Below are 18,393 nucleotides of genomic sequence, written 5' to 3'. Positions count from 1 at the left end.
TTTTATAATAAACAGTAAGAAATATACACATTCTAGTTATTTATATGCGGCAAAGAGACTCCATAAAGCATCTTTCTCTCTCTCTCTAAACAGGACTATTTAACTACAGATAGTATGAAGAAAAAGCAAGGATAAACTATTTATTTGCAAACTTCTGATTTTTGTCTGTGACCATAAATTCAAGAGAAATAAACATTTATTCCTATCCATAATAAATGCAGGAATACTTTTGAGACCACGGTTGCTAGGAGAGGCACTGAGACACTAGTGATTTTCTCCCTTCATCTAAATATGCTTGGCTCTCACCCAATTTCACTGAGAGCCCCACCCAAGCAGTGATGTGGCAGAGCTATGCAGCAGTTATGACAGCAGTATGCCAACTTGGAAGGATAATAATCCTCCTAGAAAGGGGCAATGCAAAGCTTTGGAAGCATTAGCACTCCTCATTAGGAACATGCAAAAGGCAAGCAACATAATGCTGCGGTTTTATCTGAATTACTGTGATGCCCACAATGAAGACAAGAGAACAGTCTGAGGATGCTCTAGCTGTGTTACAGCTATGCAAGTTTTCACCTGATAAGTGTCTGGATCAGGGGTAGTCAAACTGTGGCCCTCCAGATGTCCATGGACTACAATTCCCAGGAGCCCCCTGCCAGTGAATGCTGGCAGGGGGCTCCTGGGAATTGTAGTTCATGGACATCTGGAGGGCCGCAGTTTGACTACCCCTGGTCTGGATGGTGGATTGGGTCTCAGTTTATCATTAGAGGAGACTTACTGTTGCCCCTGTGTTGGATTTGCCATTACTGAGATTTACTGCTATGAAAACACATACATAACAAAACTTCAAGTTCTCCCCAAATAACACAGGACCAGGGAATGTACATGCATACTATCCTCTTACTGCCTGAGATAACTGCAACTGAAAAGATACCAGAGGAAGTGGTAGAGAAGTGGCCACTGCTCTTTAAATTAATTGCCTTTGCCTTGAAAATTGCTTTACATATTCCCATTTGTTATAGATGTGACAGACTAATAATACAATTCTATGCGGTTACTCCTATCAAAGACGATTAAAATCAATGTGTACAGACTGCTGTAACTCTACATAAACTATATCATATTTATTGATCTAATTAATTTATAACCTACCTTTCCTCCCAATAGAGATCCAAAGTGGCTTATATCATTCTCCGTTCCTCTATTTTACCTTCCCACCTCTGACTCCAACACTCTAACCACTACCCCTTGCTGGATCAAATGGCAAGATCTATACTAATTCTGAGTCATCTACAGACTAGATCTTTTCAGGATTGATCAGAAAGTAAAAATATACTTGAATCAAAGGGTGTTACCAATTCTATTTATATTAAGACACAATTTTAGAAACACACTGTGCTGTAATGCCCAGCAGTTGAATTCTACAAATGAAGACCACTATCTTCTGAATTGTGGCAAGAAAGCATTGCAAATCTTCATCAGCGCCAAGCATTAAAACAGGCAGTGTAAATTTTAGCTGGGGTAGTAATTAAGAAACTGAGCCTGAATAAGAAAGGGATGAACAAGGAGATTCAAAACAGGTACAGAAACAAGCAATTGCTTTGACAGGTGCTACAAAAATAAATGCAAACCACCTAAGTAGATACCACCTTCTGTGGTCAATATATCTTTGTACTTATAAGAGATGCATGAGTATAAGAAGGACGGTCTAATAATTAAAGCAAACAGAGAGGAACAGACCTATCCACTGGCAATTGACACATGTCAATACAGACTGGTATCCCCATACTTATGTGAGCCTGTGGCCAGTATTATACTATTAATATATATAAGGACTTGTCACTAATGAAAGAACTGAAAACGGAGATTACCTGGATTCCGTTTTGACAGAAGTCCTAAAGAATAAAGAAACAAGGAAAACCACAAAAATATGACATTTTTCTTTATTTATCATATTGCCAGTGGATAGGTCTGTTCCTCTCTGTTTGCCTTATAAGAGATGCAGACAAAGATAATAAGCATGGCATGAATCCAAAGAGCTGTTAGCTTAGTCTGTCAAATTCTTTCTAATGTAAAAGCACGTATGAGCAGCATGGTTCTCTCACAGAATGTCAAGCCATTTCTTCACCGAAGGGAGGAGTCCATCTATATCCCAAGAATTCCAGAAATTAAAGCAAGTAGAGTTGCGAGTATCTCTGCCTAGTAAAATAAAAAATTACCCATCTTGTCTTTTTCATAAATTAGCTGAACTACTTTTTCAAGATAAGATGACTTGTTTGTGGAGTAACCAAGTGGAACTGACACAAGATCCAGAAAATGATTGCAAAGTAAAAGGTGAATTTCTGAGGTTAACTCCATGAGGTGGTTTTCAAAGCTCCAGGCAGGCAACATACTAACGGTATTTTGATCAGTCATAAACTGTGCTGTGCCATTCGTTTTGATCAATCATAAAATGTGCTGGCCTCAGATGAATGGGTAGGTTGAATTCTCCTACAGTCAAAGACATACTTTAGTGTACAATGGACTCCTTGCACATACACAAAGGGTCTCCCACAAAAGCTAAACCTTGTAGAATCCTGCTGGCGCCTTCCTGCAGCCTTTTGTCTGAATCACCTATGAGTTAGACTATCTTCCTTGACCAAACAATGAGCACCTGGAAATAACAAATGCAATACAGGAAGCATGAAGTGCCATAGCAGCTGTCTCATGTGACTTACAGAAGGCAAAGTCCATCTTTCTGCCCAACGGATCTTTCACCATACTGTCTCCATCTTCAGAGACTAGGCCAGTTGACTGTAGCGCCACTACAGGCGCATCAACAATTGGGACCTGCAGAAACTTTTCAACATAATCAGGTAAGTTGTATAACTTCTGAGTATATGAAGGGAATTGTTTATTAGCCGTGGGCTTAACCCACTCTTTCCTAAACTGTCTCTTAAAGTAATCAGGTAGAGGGGAAATCCTCTGGAATACTTGGGTGGAAAAAACTCTGACATGACATTTTGCCTTGCTGTGAGCCTCCTCTGCTTCCTCCTGGGTGGAAGCTTTAAGTCCAGGGCTGCCAGAGATCTTTTCCTTTATTTTAAAAAACTCCCTCTGTGGGTACGGGCAATTCCATATCCACTACTATCTGCTCATCTGTAAGAAACTCGGTTTCAGCCTTAGTATTTGTATCACTATCAGAGGATCTATCTGCACACACCCCCCTCTCAAAGCTAAATCTTTTTCTGGCTACTTTACTGAGCTAGGAATGCCTTGGGTGTGAGTTATCAGAGTCATAAAGCCTGGATAGGGGTGGTGAGGGGGGAGAATAAGATCTGACCCTACTTCTCTGTCTGTCTCAAAGCCTCAAGGTATATGCTGTGCAATTGAATTATTTATGGCATTCAGAATATCAGGAGAAACGGGAGGTTGCCCATTGTGTCTTCCTGCGAAGGTGTTTCCTCCTCCTGCAACATTTTGCTCTCCTCCAGCTCAGGCTGGCTGGCATGCCCTTGAGGCGACAAGGCATAATGGCCACAAGACGTAGTAGCCTGCTTCATAAAATGGCCCCCTGCCATCTCTGCGGCTGCCATTTGCATTTGGTCTTGCGCTCGGCATGCATTGCCCCAACCAGACATGGGGTAGCCATAGCTGGCTCACCCGCCAGCCCAAGGAGCTCCATGTTTCCCTCCACCATGGAGGTGGAGGGATCCTCCTCCAAAAGGAAATTATCCTTTCTCCCCTCCATGTCTACATTCAGGGAGGCCTGAGTCTCTGCGGCTTAGCGCTGACTCTCTTTCCATGTGGAGAGAATTTATTTTCTTTTAAAAAAATAAAACTCCTCTAGTGGTGCTAAGGAAAAAAGGTAGAGGCCCAGGGGAGAGGAAAGAGAGGAAAGGAAGGAAAAATATGTAAGAGAAAGTTCTAGCTTGTTGCACTTCAAAAAAGGGAACTTTCTGTTCAGAGGCAGGTAAGAACTGGAGCTTGAAGACATGCCCCCTACAGGAAACAGGAAAGGAAAAAAGTAACCTGCCTTCCTGAAGAGAGGGCTGAAAAACACCCAATGATGTCTTCTGCCTCTGGGGGAGAAACGTTGTTCTCCGCCTCAGAGGCCCATTATGCACGGCCGCCGAAACGGCGATTTAGGGTCACATGGAAAATGTGGAGGGGGAAGACGCGAAGCACACCGATTATGCACGGGAGGGGGCACGACGGCGGCAAAACCCGATCCCGGCGCTGCTTCTGGTTGCGCCCCGGTCACCCGGAAGCTGTACTTTCTTCCGCGTTTCGCTGATGCGGCTTTTTCGGCGGCATGCACCGAAGCTGCTGCCGGCTCCGTGCGTTATCGGTGATTTTAGTTGCCGCCATTCCACCCCGAATGTGCGTTATTCCCCCCATGCATAATGGGTCAGAGGGAGAATGGAGATTTTCAAAACAGATCTGGGGAATCTTGCACAAAATTGAAATGTCAGATGCTATCATGGTTTATTCGCTCCAGTTTGAAAGAAGATACCTTTGGGCTCACACCAGACATCAAACAGTGGAAGCAAACACAATCCATGTTGATTGTTCTGACACATTTAGAATCTGAAATGTAATGTAAAGCCATTCAGGAATGAGTCAGTTCACCATCACTACTAATGCTATCCAAGTTATGTCCTGCTGAGGGCAATATTATTTTTAAAAGCCACAGAAGGCAGGCTGGTCTGACAATTCTTTTTGTGCCAGCAAGTGTATGAAAGAACTACAAGAAAAGCCCATTTTGAAAAGAAACACCCACACTGGAGTATGCTGAAGCAAAGTTCTTAAGAGTAATCAGCAAATAAAAGAAGGATTGGTCCTTTTTCTTTCCCTTCTGGCTAGGCACAAGATTGGCAACATCCCCTGAAACAGTAGCTATGGAAGGAATTCTTGAATGAAAAGGGTGGAGAAAGAAAACATGTTTTTACAATCTGTACATTTTCCTTACAAAACCAGAAAATGTCTTGTTTTCTTTTTATTCTAGAAGCACTACCACACACACACACACACACACACACACTCAAAGACCTGGGTTGAAGTAGTGACCAAACAGGCAGCCCTCAATGCAACAAACTGTCAATGTCTAAGGCTGGTCTAACCCCCCAAACCTGTGTCCAAGGTACTATAGGTAATTTTCTCATGTGGGAAAGGTCCTTCCATCACCACCAAAACAAAATCTCCTTACGCAGAATATGCAAAGGTGATGGGCAGAACACAGATGTCCAGTTCTCTATATAGAAGGGTTTGTATTTTTAGGGGAGAATATCCCATCACATGAACCTCACTTGGTGACTGTCAAGACACAAGGCTTACCACCTCAGTGAGAACTAGGCCACAGTGCCAAGAATCTGTTTGAAACAGAGGCTGATTCTGAGGGGCTGATTCTGTGAAGGTTCAAGGGGGTGGCAGATTACAGTGGATGAGCGATAGGGTGGTGAGTGTCCTGCTTTGTGCAGGGGGTTGGACTAGATGACCCAGGAAGTACCTTCCAATTCTGTTATTCTATAACTCTAACATGTCAAGTAGCAATAGAGAGAGGCTGCCTCAGAGGATATACAGAAGGTATTCCCCTAACCACTAAACAGCCATGAAAAGCTCCTCCATGCAAGAATTCTAGGGTAGAAAGAATCTTCTTCTGCTAACGAGACTCTTGTTCTTTTCTACAACTTGGGCATAGTCAGTGAGACCTATTTCTCAGTACGTGTATCGGTTTCCTCTATCTTTGCGTGCAGGATAACAATAAGGCCACCGTTCACTGCTAGGGTGTTTTAAATGTAATTTTGGTGAGGCAAAAGGACTCGTGGGGAGGGGGAATGTGCATTTGCACAGCAACTCATTTAGGTTTGTACCTCTGCAAAGCAGCTACTTAGTTAGCTTGCCTTCCTCTGAGTTCAAGTCTGGTGGAGATACCAGACGACAGTACTCGGGAGTTTCTGTTCTCTTGATCTGGCCTTGTGCGGCCAACATTTTCACATGGGGAGAGGGAAAACGTTAGTCTTGAAGGTGCCACCCAACTCTTATTTTATTTTGCAAAAGATCTGGTCTTCAGATAGCAATTCCTCAGATCAGAAACATCAGATAGCAAAAGATTACGTGAAAGTGTTTTGGTAGCACAGAAGTTTGAATATCCCTTTTTCTCAAATTTGGGGTATATTTGCAATGTTATACTATTAACTTTATAAATAAGCAAACACCACACTTCTATACTCTAATTAAGTGATTAGGTGCAGGACAGTCCTAAACAGAGTTATACCCCTCTAAATTCACTGAAGTATGTTTAAGATTGCATCGTATTTATATGTTTCTAAAACAGCCTAATAGGTCTGGTAAGAAAATAAATGTTGTAGATATAATCAATATTTCTAAATAACATCAAAAAAATCCCTAGCTGAAACGCACCAGATTAAACAATTCTCAACTACAGAACCAGGAATTTGGACAAACATTTAAGAATGGATTTAATGACATATCATTTTCAGTACAGCATTCAGGTAAGCTAACAATATACACAACAGAGGTACCAGATACAACCTGTTGCACACAAACGAAAAGATACTTTTAAAACATTAAACAAAGTGGAGATAATGTAAAGAATACCTCTGTAAGCAGACAAATTCACTGCTATTTTATGTTCTCATCTGGCTTGTTGATAGTACTGAAAATGTACCCATAAACTAAGAATTCACAGCAAAACCAAACATAAATAAAATAGAAGGCATTTTAGAGAGCACTCTGCTACTTGAGTCTTAAACAAAGAACTTAGCTTCCTGGATCTCACTCAGTTTTAAGTGTATAGTAATAAGCTTCCACACTATAAAAGTGTTCCCAAGAGCATCATAAAATATGAAGGGAGAGCTCTCAGCTGCTCTGTTTATCCATCTTCTCAGCCATAACAACAATCATATTGATCTCCTCAACATCTCATCTCATGCAAGTATTATTCAATTAAAATTGAGATAAAATTGTATTCTTAGGAGGTAAAACTTTTGCTCAGAAGCAAACGGCAAGGACGCTAGAATTGTTACTATACCTGAAGGTTCTCCCCAATAGCTCGCTTTAAGTAGGGGAATGCAGTATAGTAATGCTGCTCATTCATTATACCAGGATTTCCCAACCATGGTATTATAGTACCACAAAGACCCCTCAATGGTACCACGGTGTGGGAGTTCAAAATGGCAGCCGGGGAGAGCCCTGCCCCCTCCCCCCAAAATGAATTCTAATCTTTTGGGGGCAGGTTGACTTCCCCCCACGACAGAGTGGCCAGTGAGGGCCTGAAAGTGGTGGGGAGGGAAGGGGCCCCAGCCATTTAAACCTTTGGCAGCCGAGGCTCCTCTCACTTCTGGGGGGCATGGCAGGAAGGCGTGTCCAGCTGACATAATTTCTTTGTACCTCAAAGCCTAAAAAATATTTCAGTGGTACCTCCACGGTCAAAAGTTTGAAAAGGCTGCACTAGACTACAAGCAATATGTTTGCTATTGTATACAGCATCAACTCACATAGTCACGTAACTGAAAGTAAAGTGTCTGTCCCAAGGAGCTTACAGTGTAATTTTCATTCTCCTGAGGTGGTGTAGGAAATGCCAAAATGTGTGCACCCAAAATGCGGTCAGTGTGTAATCTCCGCCAAACCAGGTGGAGGAAAAATTTGCTTATCCAAATTGTAGCAGAAGCTGATTTTCACAGTGTTGTGTGGAAGATTCTTGTGTCAGTCACAAAACTAGCATCCTCCTCTTCTGGGAGGAGCATGGTGCATAGCCCTTATTGGTTGGCCTTGGTCTGCACCACAAAACCAACTCTCCCTTTCTTGGAACAGTTTTTCAAAAGTTAAAAAATAGGGTAACAAAGCCTTCTATTTTAAAAGAGAAGCTTAAAAAACATCTAAGCAGTTAAATTAGCAAGGGACTTCAGAAGGGCAAAGAGGAAAACGCAGTTTACATTTGATTCTAAAGTCTTCTGTGTCCCTTCTGACCATATGGCGGGGGAGAACTTAGCTCACATCAGAAGAATGCATATTTATGTCCATACGCAAACTTTCTCTCTGATGATCAGTCACCGTACATGGTGCAAACTAAATGCTAGCACAAGCACAAGCTGATCTCATCAAATTTAGGCACATAAAGAACGCAACTGCTGTTTTAAAACAACCATTTTCTGCAAATGCCTAGTTGCAGGTATCCATCTGAACAAAAGCTCTACCACTAACAATATACTCCTTTAAAACACCAAGTGGTACCTTTGAATGAAAATGCCCAGAATCTTACTTCACAGTAATGAGTGAAGCTAATGTTTAGCTAGATTCATTTTTACTGTGTAGTTTACAATTCTAATATTCTTTAGCTAGAAAATGCTTCATATCTGTTCTAGCAGGAACTTCATTGGTAAAGGCCAGTTATTTGAATAAAATTTATTGATATACATTTTACTACATAATAAGCCCATATAAAAACCTTAAACCTTGTATAATTCTGAAAATGGAATGTGGAACCTTTTTCTGACCACCTCCATTATACTTTGAGCACATTAGGACTGAGGGGAAAAATCTCAAGTATGTAGGTGCCATATGTTACCAATTAAGTTGTTTTATTCCTGACTTCCTTTGGGCTAAGTCTAACCGCAAATATTGATTCGCCTAGTGTGTAGTGCTGCACCATTATTCAACAATGATAAGCATGTTTTTTTATAGTTAGTTTCAGAAATTTTGAGGTAGTTCGGAATCAGAAAATGCAGTCCGACACTGTGCACTTAGAACAGCCTTTCTCAACTTTTTTACCATTGAGAAATACGTGAAACATTCTTCAGGCTTCAAGAAAACCCATAAGTGGTGCAGAATATGGTTGGAAGCATAGCTGTGTACACGCCCACCTGGGGCCCCTCCCCTTCCCACCCCATCCAGGTCCTTCATTGGCCATTTGGGGAGGGGCGACATGACCATCTATTGTCATGTCACCCCATAAATGTTAACGAACTAAAAATATATTAATTAAAAATATTAATTAACTCCCACCCATTTGGGACCTTTCCAGTGCTGCCAAGAAACCCCAGGGGTTCATAGAACCCTGATTGAGAAACCCTGGCTTAGAAGGATGCAAGTCAGATAAGAATGCATTTAGAGTCTTTCAAGAAAATGTGACTTGTAATTCCATTTTAAAAGGTCAATGCAACAGTATTTGACATGACTGCCCACAAGGTTTTACTCAAGAGTGAAAAGGACAACATTGCACAGATCTAGCAACTGTCATGGAGCCAGTGTTAGACTAAGTCAACAATACTGTCCATGATTGGGAGAAGGGGGATCCTCTGTGCATGGAATTGGGGTCCCTGTGGGTTGGCAGGTAATTGTGAGTTTCCTGCATTGTGCAGGGCATTGGACTAGATGACCCTAGAGGTCCCTTCCAACTTCCTGATTGTATGATGAACCATTCTGCTCCATATAAGGCAGCTACATGAACACACAGCATTTTGTAACTTTCTATTTTCATGTACTGGAAATACCTGTAGTTTTCCTCACATAAAATTAACAATGTGATCCTAACGGGCATTACACCCTTCTGAAGCCATTGAAGTTGCAAGACTACTTTTTAATTCCATAAATATGCAAAATGGCACCATTTTATTTGCTAAGTAATAAGTTATGCAATTTAGGGTATAAGAGCAGTTAACCAACTTTGGGTTTGAGGAAAGTAAGTACTGGATGTACTTTGGTTTTCACAAAACTGGCCACCTAGTCTTGGGTTTTTGCATGCCATTTTTTTTGGGGGGGGGGATTTTACATTTCTAAGTAAAACTTAAAGAAACGGCATTGCTTAATCAAATGGCAGATCCAAATTCATAGTATTATCCCTGCCCAATCCCAACTTTAAAGATTGTGGCTGACAGTCACAATAAGTGTTTGTTATTTAAAACAAAAATAGAACTCAACAATAACAGCTCACAAGGCAGGTACAATTTAATTCATGAAAATGGATCTGGTATTTTAACTATAATTTAAAGCAGATGTTTCTTGAAATTCCAAGTGAAAAACACTCCCTAAAGAGTTTCACAGTAAATTTATTATTGTAAGATTCCACAGGACTTTTCTTTTGATTACCTTTACTGAAAAATGACTAACAACTACTCTTTTGGAAATTGTCTATTAAGCCACAAGACCAGGTTGTCAGTGCTGGAAATATATATAGCTCTCACACAAATGGAAAGAAATCCCTGCAAAGGTCTGTTTATTCCAATTGTTTCAACAATGCAGAAGACAAATGATGAATGAACAAATGGCATTTGTTCTTTCATTATTTTTCTTCCTTCTCTTCCCTCTTTCTCAATAGTACTTTTGTGCTATGCCAGGTAACTACTCGTGCTGTAGCTCCAGAAAGGGTCTGATGAAGCAGCCAGCCAAGCCAATGACAAGACAGGTGAAGACTTGTCTTCACCCTTTGCCTTCACCCTTTCTCCACTCCTCTGCCTCTTTTAGACAGAAAGGATGTCCCAGGTGCATCCTGGGTAATGTAGTCCTCAAGGTTTATCCAGGGGCTACATTCCCCAAGGTATACTAAAGATAAGGAGTTGGTTCTTGTATGCTGCTTTTCTCTACCAGGAGTCTCAAAGCAGCTTATAATTGCCTTCCCTTTCTTCTCCCCACAAGGTAGATGAAGCTAAGAGCACCCTGACATTACTGTTCGGTCAGAACAGCTTTATCAGTGCCGTGGTGAGCCCAAGGTCACCCAGCTTGGCTGCATGTGGGGGAGCGCAGATTCAAACCCGGCCCACCAGATTAGAAGTCCACATTCCTAACCACTACACCAAGCTGGCTCTCAGCTCAGCCCTTCACTTTGTGTTTTTAATCCCCTGCTTACCACTTCCCAGTCGATGTGTACTGGTTATCTATTTATATATTTATCCATGTATTTCTTCTTACAAGCTGAAAGCATCAATCGACAGGAACAGAATACAAAACAAATACAATGAAGTTCTATTGAACCTGATGTTACAGTAGCAGCCAACTGTCCATCCTGGTCAAATGCAAGTCAGGGTGCAGAGGGATCTAATTTTAACATCCACAGCTGTGCACAACTTAGGGGACTCAATCTCTCCTACTGTACCGTGTTCCCGGTAGCCTATTTCCCAAATTCATTTATTTAACACTGAATGTCAGCCAGATAAAAGCACGGGGGGCACTGAACTGTGGATACCTAGGGCAGGGAAAAGTTCACCTTACCCTGCCGTCCCTTGTGATGTTAGATTTCCAGTCTGTGCATTGTATTTAACTTGGGGGATGAGGGGCAGCATGTAAAGAAACCAATTCCTGTTTGGCCACAGGAAGCAAACAGCTTCATCTATGACAGCACCTATCTAGGACCAGTAGTTTCACCAACAGAAAGACTGTAGGGATGGTGGTGGAGAGTTTGATGGGCCACTCCATAGAAGATGCTCCGTAACAGATGAGAAATGATAACCTCTTCCCTAAAAAACAGATGTCCTCCAAGTCCTCAGCCAAACCACTTCCTTGTGAGATGAAACCCAAAATTGGATGATGAGTCCAGACCTTAAAAGAACCATCTTATTGCCCCAGTTAAAGGAGCACAAGTGAACTCAAATTACAAGTCATCTTTTAAAACAGTATCCATTATGATTGAATTTTTCTGTGTGAGATAAACTACCTGATGAACCATCCTCTGTTGGCTTATGTATTTTCTGATGATGATGAATCAGAGAGGGTTTTTTTTGGGTGTGTGGATTTAACTCCAGATGTCTGGAAATTGTCTTGTAAGCTGTGCCAAGTCTGTCTTTTCACTGATGTACTTTAATATTCATGGGATCTTTGAATCACTTCATCCATAGCTTTGGAGTCTCTGTCCTAGACCAGTGGTTAAAGTTATGCTTAAGAAACCAAAAATGAATTAAGGAAGACACAGTTTATATTGGTTGGGAATGCTGATGTGCTCAGGGGTGACTGATCTGTCAATGTTAGATGAAGTAAAATTATCTTACAGATCATGAAACACCTGGACATCTTTCTGAACCCAAGTTGCTTCCTAAGGCACAGGTCGGTGCTACTGCTGGGAACATATTCTATCATTTACATCCGAATAGAAAACTTTTATTCCTAGATGCACTTCGGCAAGTTATAGGACGAACATGCTCCATAAAGGCAACTTAAAAATTTAAATTAGTGCAAAAACTGATGCCTCATTTGTTGGCTGAAATGTATTTTTAAAGGACTTTGTTGGTAGATGTCTCAACTATATGAAGAGGTGGGGTACAAACTTTTAAATAACTAAGACAAAATGCACTCAACACTGTGAAAAACACTCCAAAATTGTGTATCACTATCCAACCATGCTGCAGTATGCAGGACTAGGTGTCCGTGCCAATGGCAAAACTGCACATGGAAAGATTTAGCAGCATCGACAGTATTTCACATTTTCCATCCATTAATTCTGAATTATTGAACTCACCACAAACCTAGAGCATCTGTATTTATTTTTGCAAGAACATGTTATAAGCAAGTGTGTTGACCACATGACATCTGCAGAAGGTGACACACAGGTTAAGGTCCTTGGAACACTGGAATCCAGAAATAATTCACAAAATAAGTGATCCTTCAACTAACTTCAAAATGTGTGTACTTTGTGCAAGAAGCTTGCTTGATGCCACCTGCCTTCACTGTGGGGAAAATGGTTGAGAAACAGAGTCAACGTTTCCTTTGCTTTGAAGGGCATGTCACAGTTTATGCAGCAGTTGTGTTTCCCATGAAACAGGAATTTTCTGCAGTAAATGCAATGTGTGGAGAACAGATGCACTCTTAAAATCCTGCGTATGTAAGCCTGGAAGCCTCAACTGAATCTCGGCTTCCTGGTGCACAGACAGTGTTTAGTCTGCAGCCAGATTTGAGTCCAGAAGCACCTTGGAAACCAACACAATGTTCCAGGTATGAGTTTTCGAGAGGCAACGCTTCGTCTGTCAGTAATAAGAGTGTACCCAGAACGAAGCATGATTACATACAAGCATGCTCTGAATGGGAGTTTAGTTTAAGGTCGCTAGAAGTCCCAATTTTGAAGAAAAAAGAACAGTTCTTATTTTAGAAGTTATTTCTGAATGCATTGCATCCATAATCTCCAACAAACCCCACTTGTTTCAGAATATTTGGGCTCTATGAGAAAGCTCTTTGTTAGGCTGTCATTCTATTAACAGCACCACTTAGAAATTGAATGACCAAGAAGATGCCTGCAATGTAGCCATCTTTCAAAAAAGTCACTCTCCAGGCCGCCCGTCATAAGACCTGTCTGCAGACAACAGGGCAAGGACTATTTACAAGCATCAGTGGTTATGTTTCCTTTTAGGCCACAAATGCTTAACATGCATACATCTGTGCAGGAATGCCAGTTAATATTTTTGGTTCCTGATGGGGACAGCAGCAAAGAAATTAAAAGACGCTTGCTCCTGGGGAGAAAAGCTATGGCAAATCTAGACAGCATCCTAAAAAGCAGAGGCATCACCCTGCCAACAAAAGTGTGTTTAGTCAAGGCTATGGTCTTCCCAGTTGCAATGTATGGCTGTGAAAGTTGGACCATAAGGAAGGCCGAGCATCAAAGAATTGAGGCTTTTGAACTTTGGTGCTGGAGAAGACTCTTGCGAGTCCCTTGGACTGCAAGGAGAACAAACCGGTCAGTCCTAGAGGAGATCAGCCCTGACTGCTCCTTAGAAGGCCAGATCCTGAAGATGAAACTCAAATACTTTGGCCACCTCATGAGAAGGAAGGACTCCCTGGAGAAGAGCCTAATGCTAGGAGCGATTGAGGGCAAAAGAAGAAGGGGACGACAGAGAATGAGGTGGCTGGATGGAGTCACTGAAGCAGTCGGTGCAAGCTTAAATGTACTCAGGAAACGGTAGAAGCATGTCACAGAAGCCAATACAAACACATTTTCATGCTTTTCATCTTATGAAAGTACCATTTACACAGCAAAACAAACTGGTGCTGTGCAATGGCTAGAGCACTTGATTATAATCACAGGACTGGAAGGGACATCCAAGGTCATCTAGTCCAACCCCCTGCAGAACACAGAAAACTCACAACTACCTGCCTGCTCACTCAGAATAGGATCTGAGAAACCCAGGTTCAAATCGGCACTGGGCCCTGGAAGCTCATTTGGGCCAGGACTTGACCTAACCGACATCACAGGGTTGTTGTTGTGAAGACGGAATGGAAAAGAGAAAAGCAGGGTATAAACACAGTAGATATAGTACGTCAATATGCACATCAGCGACTGGACACAGCTCCCTAACAAACGAAAACTGGGTCAGAAGTCCCAGCCTGCTGCCACGGTGCTGCTGTCCTTTGCTCTGCATATGGCATTTGCACTCTGTAACTACGCCGAATTCAGAGGCTGGAGAGGAGACCTGAGGACGAGTCACAAGGAGGGCCTTGCCCCCCCTCCTTCACTTTAAAGTTTCCTCTTTGAGACCAAAGTTTAGCTTCTGCTCTGGAAGCAAGAACTAAGCGGCTGCCTGAAGATGCATTTCAGGATCAAGAGCCTTTTCTCCAGTTTGGGTGCAAAGCCTTGCTAGTCGCCGATTCGTGGCAAAGGCAAGGCATGCAGGAGGCGGCCGGCTCGTGTCTGCCACCCCCTGATCTTCCTGCCGACGCAGACCCCCCCCCCCCTTCCCAGATGCTCCGGCCCCATCCAGCCCCCGCTCTCCTCCTCTCCACCCAGTTCCTGGTCTTAAAGCACACCCCTGCCAGCCAGCCAGCCAGCCGGCCACCACCACCTCGCCGCGCCCTCTGGAGAGCACTCAGCCGCGCCGCCGCCGGCGGAGAAGGGTGCGGTGGGCTCATCTCCCTTCTCCTTCCGCTGGGGGCAGAGGATGCAGCCTGTGGGGAAGAGGAGCCTCGAGGCCGATCCTCAGGGCCCCGGGCGGGGAGGCGGGAGAGGCATCCAAAGAGCGGGGCGGTGTCGGAATGGAGCAGGGAGGCGCAGCAGAGGACGGAATGAATGGAAGGCGCGCGTCGTCTGCCGCCTTCACGGGGCGGCCTGGAGGGGGGAGACGTACCTGTTCGTCACTCCGGCTGCGACCCCCAACATCTTGAAGCAGCGCGGCCAGCCCCGGCGCAGCCTGCAAATGCGCGCCACTGGCCCCGGCGGCGCCTCCCGCTCGCTCTCTGCGCCTTCTCCCACGCAAGCTCCGCGCAGCAGCTGCAGGCGGGGCCGCGCCCGCAAGGCAAGGCAAGGCAAGGCAGGGAGGGCGGCGGCGGCGGCGGCGCGTCACGGGCCAAACCAGCCCTGCGCCGGCCCACTCGCTGCCGCGGAGGAAGTGGTCGGGATGCTGCGCGTCAGAGGGCGAGACGGCCCCGAAAACGCCGCCCGGCTCGCCGCTGGACTTCCCTTCCCGAAGCCTGCTGGTCTCTTTGGGCAGGGTTCTGCTTGTTGCCCGCAGACTATGGCGGCTTCCCGCCCTCCCCGGAGTGTTGGTGACTCCAAACGGGGAGAGGGAACGGGGTGGCCGAAAGGGTAGGCGGCGGGCCCGCTGCCCCTGCCCATTTTTACGCGCGCTCTCGCCCCGGGATAGGGCCTGTTGCTGCAGATGTTTGTTCAACTGTTTGGCCTGCGCGTCGGTGCATTTAGGCCAGTCTTGCCTCCCTCAGGGCAGGGGTGACAGTAAGGGACGGAGCTTCAGTGAATAGGTGGTGACCCGGATGATACTTCCCATCATCTGCTTGGAGGCAGCGCCACTTTAGTTATTGTCATCCCTGTTCAGGGGTTCCGCCAACCTTGTTAACCCTGTGGGCACCTTTGGAATTTGGAAAAGGGTGGTAGGTGCTGTCAGGAAGAAGATGGCGCGGTAGAGCCCGATCTTGGGAGCGAAGCTGCGGCAGTACTTAGACGAGAGAACCCCAAGGAAGACTCTGCAGAGGAAGGCAATAGCTAACCACTCTGGCTTGTTCACCTGCTTTGGAAGCCTCTAATTGGGGTTGACAGAAGTCGCTTGCAGCTTGGTGGTACTTACATAAATAGTAGGTCCCGCCACAAAATGGCTGCTATGAGGTGCTGGGGCAACGCAAAAGTCCTGTACTTATATTACAGTAAGTACATGTACAATCCTGCAAACAAGGAGATGACTCTCCATTGGATATATTCAGGGGATGGGGCACCCTCTTCGGGAGCCCCTAGATGTGGATCCCTTGGACCAATCATTTTGACATTTGGAGGGGAGTCAGGGAAGAACCTTCCGGAGCTACACTGAAAGTTCGGAGGTTGTACCTCAAAGCCCCCCTCCCCCATGCCCTGGGAAATGCAGGAACACAGACGTCTATGGTGCCCTTGAATTCCATGGGTGCAGAAGTCGAAATGGCCAAATCGGTACCTTCGTGTACAAGCCACATGACGCTCAGGGCATTTCCACATATCTAAAAAAAAATAGTGTTACGCCAGCATAACGGCGTAGTGCTAAAAATAATTGCACCTCCGGCCATTCCTTACATTCTGCCTGTCTCGCTTCCATCTGCTGCCTTTTCATGCTTCCTGGCACTCTGCATGCCTGCTTGAAATGGTAGAAGAGAGCAATGCACTTTACACACGACTCTCTTCTGTCTGTCAATCAAGCCAGGCAACCAATCCCCTTTCTCAACGTTTTAAAGGCCTGCGATGGGATGGTGGCCAATTTTTTAAATTCAGTCCTTCGCTGAAATGCTTATGCATCTAATAGATGCATAGTGCTTTTTGAAGGCCACCCATTATGGACTCACAAGACGGGGGGGGGGATCTCATTCCTGATTTTGGGGAGGGACTTTAGAGAGGCAATCATGAACAATGGATCTTCGCGCCATTGGTCTGTTTCGGTTTAATTTCTGTGAAAGAACCCTTGCATAATTTTAGGGTTGGGGGTTACCATAACATGAGGAACTGTATTAAAGGATCACGACTTTAGGAAGGTTAAGAACCACTGCTCTAAAAAGTAACTTGCAACATCTTCATATGTACAGAAGTTGCAAAAAAAGTTGCATAGACACACAAAAAGGCAGGGATTGGCCAGGGAGGAATGCAACAAGGATGTTTGGTATGGGAAGGGAAGCACCCAACGAGGAGGATTGGGGAGGGGCACTGTAAGAGATAGTCAGGGAATGGAATTTCCTTTCCTTTGTGAGTCCTCATATGCCCCACTTGTCTAACTTTCTTTATGTACATTGCACACTGCTTTATGCACAGAAATCCCTTCTGTGTGTGCATGTCGCCACATGTGACATGGTTCTAACTTTAGAGAGTGATAGATGTCAGATGTTTATCTAGAGGAGTTCAGCAAGATAAAAACCTACCATTATGAAGTGGTGCCATTAGTAATTAAGAGACTCAAAATCACACCAAACTCCACTAAACTTGCAAGTGTCAGTGTCCCTACAGCATGCTTTAGGGGAGTCCTGCCAATTCTGTCTTGAACTCTCAAAGCTTTAGAATGTCCAAACAATTATTATTTGGACATGTTTGCTTCATAAAGGATTGGCTTCTCTCATAATTTCCTGCCTGACAATTGCATTCTATATCCTGCCTGCCTTTCTCATCAAGGCCTGCCTCTGAAATAATGCCATTTGTTAAAATTCTCAAGCAGACAGGGAGAAAGATGCTCTTAAAATAAAATATTCACAAAAGGGTGGGCTGTGGGGTCTTGCTAACCAGTGTGTTTTGGAGTGTGTATTTTAAATAGGGCTGGTTGATCCCTCTAGTGTTGGCTTTGCATAGCGTGGAAATGTCTTCAAATAATTTTAAGAATAGACGTTCACGACAAGCCTGGGGAGGGAGAATTTAGTTATCTATCACTGATCACAGACTATACCTATTAGGTGAGCATTATGCTTTTGTAAAAGTGGCAGCCGGAGGACAAATTGCCTTGTCCTAGAAAGAAAAGACCATGGTTTGAATAGAAGGGGAAAGGAGGGATCCTCCCTCTTTCCTATTTTGAATCTTATTTCTGGGAACAAATGCAACAGCTGGTGCAGGTGTTCATATAGCCACTGACTGCAGGTATTAAACCATTTCTGAACATGACAGTTTATCCTGTGACAGAGTATCTGTGTCGCTAAACACTGCTGCAAGGGAAAGAAACCGAAGAAAAATTATTCTGAGCAAAATACACAGGAAGGAATTGCTGAGAGACTTGGCTCCAGACTGACAATTGAAGTTGTCTGTCTCCTTTTGCAGGCCGACTCCCATTTCCCAGGACTATGAAGAACACCTGGAGGCCAATTCTTTAGATTCTGTCAGAGATTTGATGGCAAGATTGCGTTGATATATATCCAGTGGGTTTGTGTTGCTCTGTATCCAGTAGGGATGTGCGTGCCGGCACGATGCGGCCGCCTTAGCAATCACTGAAGCCCAAGGTGGCACTTGTGGCCTCCAGCAGGTGTGCCCCTCCT

At 44.1% G+C, this 18,393-nt stretch overlaps 1 protein-coding gene across 1 annotated transcript in view; it reads right to left on the bottom strand.

Annotated features, from left to right (window-relative positions):
* Window positions 1-15,277, bottom strand: part of LIMS1 (LIM zinc finger domain containing 1) — a 73,717-nt gene extending 58,440 nt beyond the window's left edge. The window contains exon 1 of the mRNA XM_077343622.1: window positions 15,039-15,277. Within this exon, the coding sequence (XP_077199737.1) occupies window positions 15,039-15,070 (32 nt within the window). The 5' untranslated portion in view covers window positions 15,071-15,277. The remainder of the gene's footprint in view (window positions 1-15,038) is intronic.
* Window positions 15,278-18,393: the final 3,116 nt, after the last annotated feature.

This window comes from Paroedura picta, chromosome 6, assembly GCF_049243985.1.
Source record: "Paroedura picta isolate Pp20150507F chromosome 6, Ppicta_v3.0, whole genome shotgun sequence".
Lineage (NCBI taxonomy): Eukaryota > Metazoa > Chordata > Lepidosauria > Squamata > Gekkonidae > Paroedura > Paroedura picta.
This window is presented reverse-complemented; position numbering and strand designations above follow the sequence as displayed.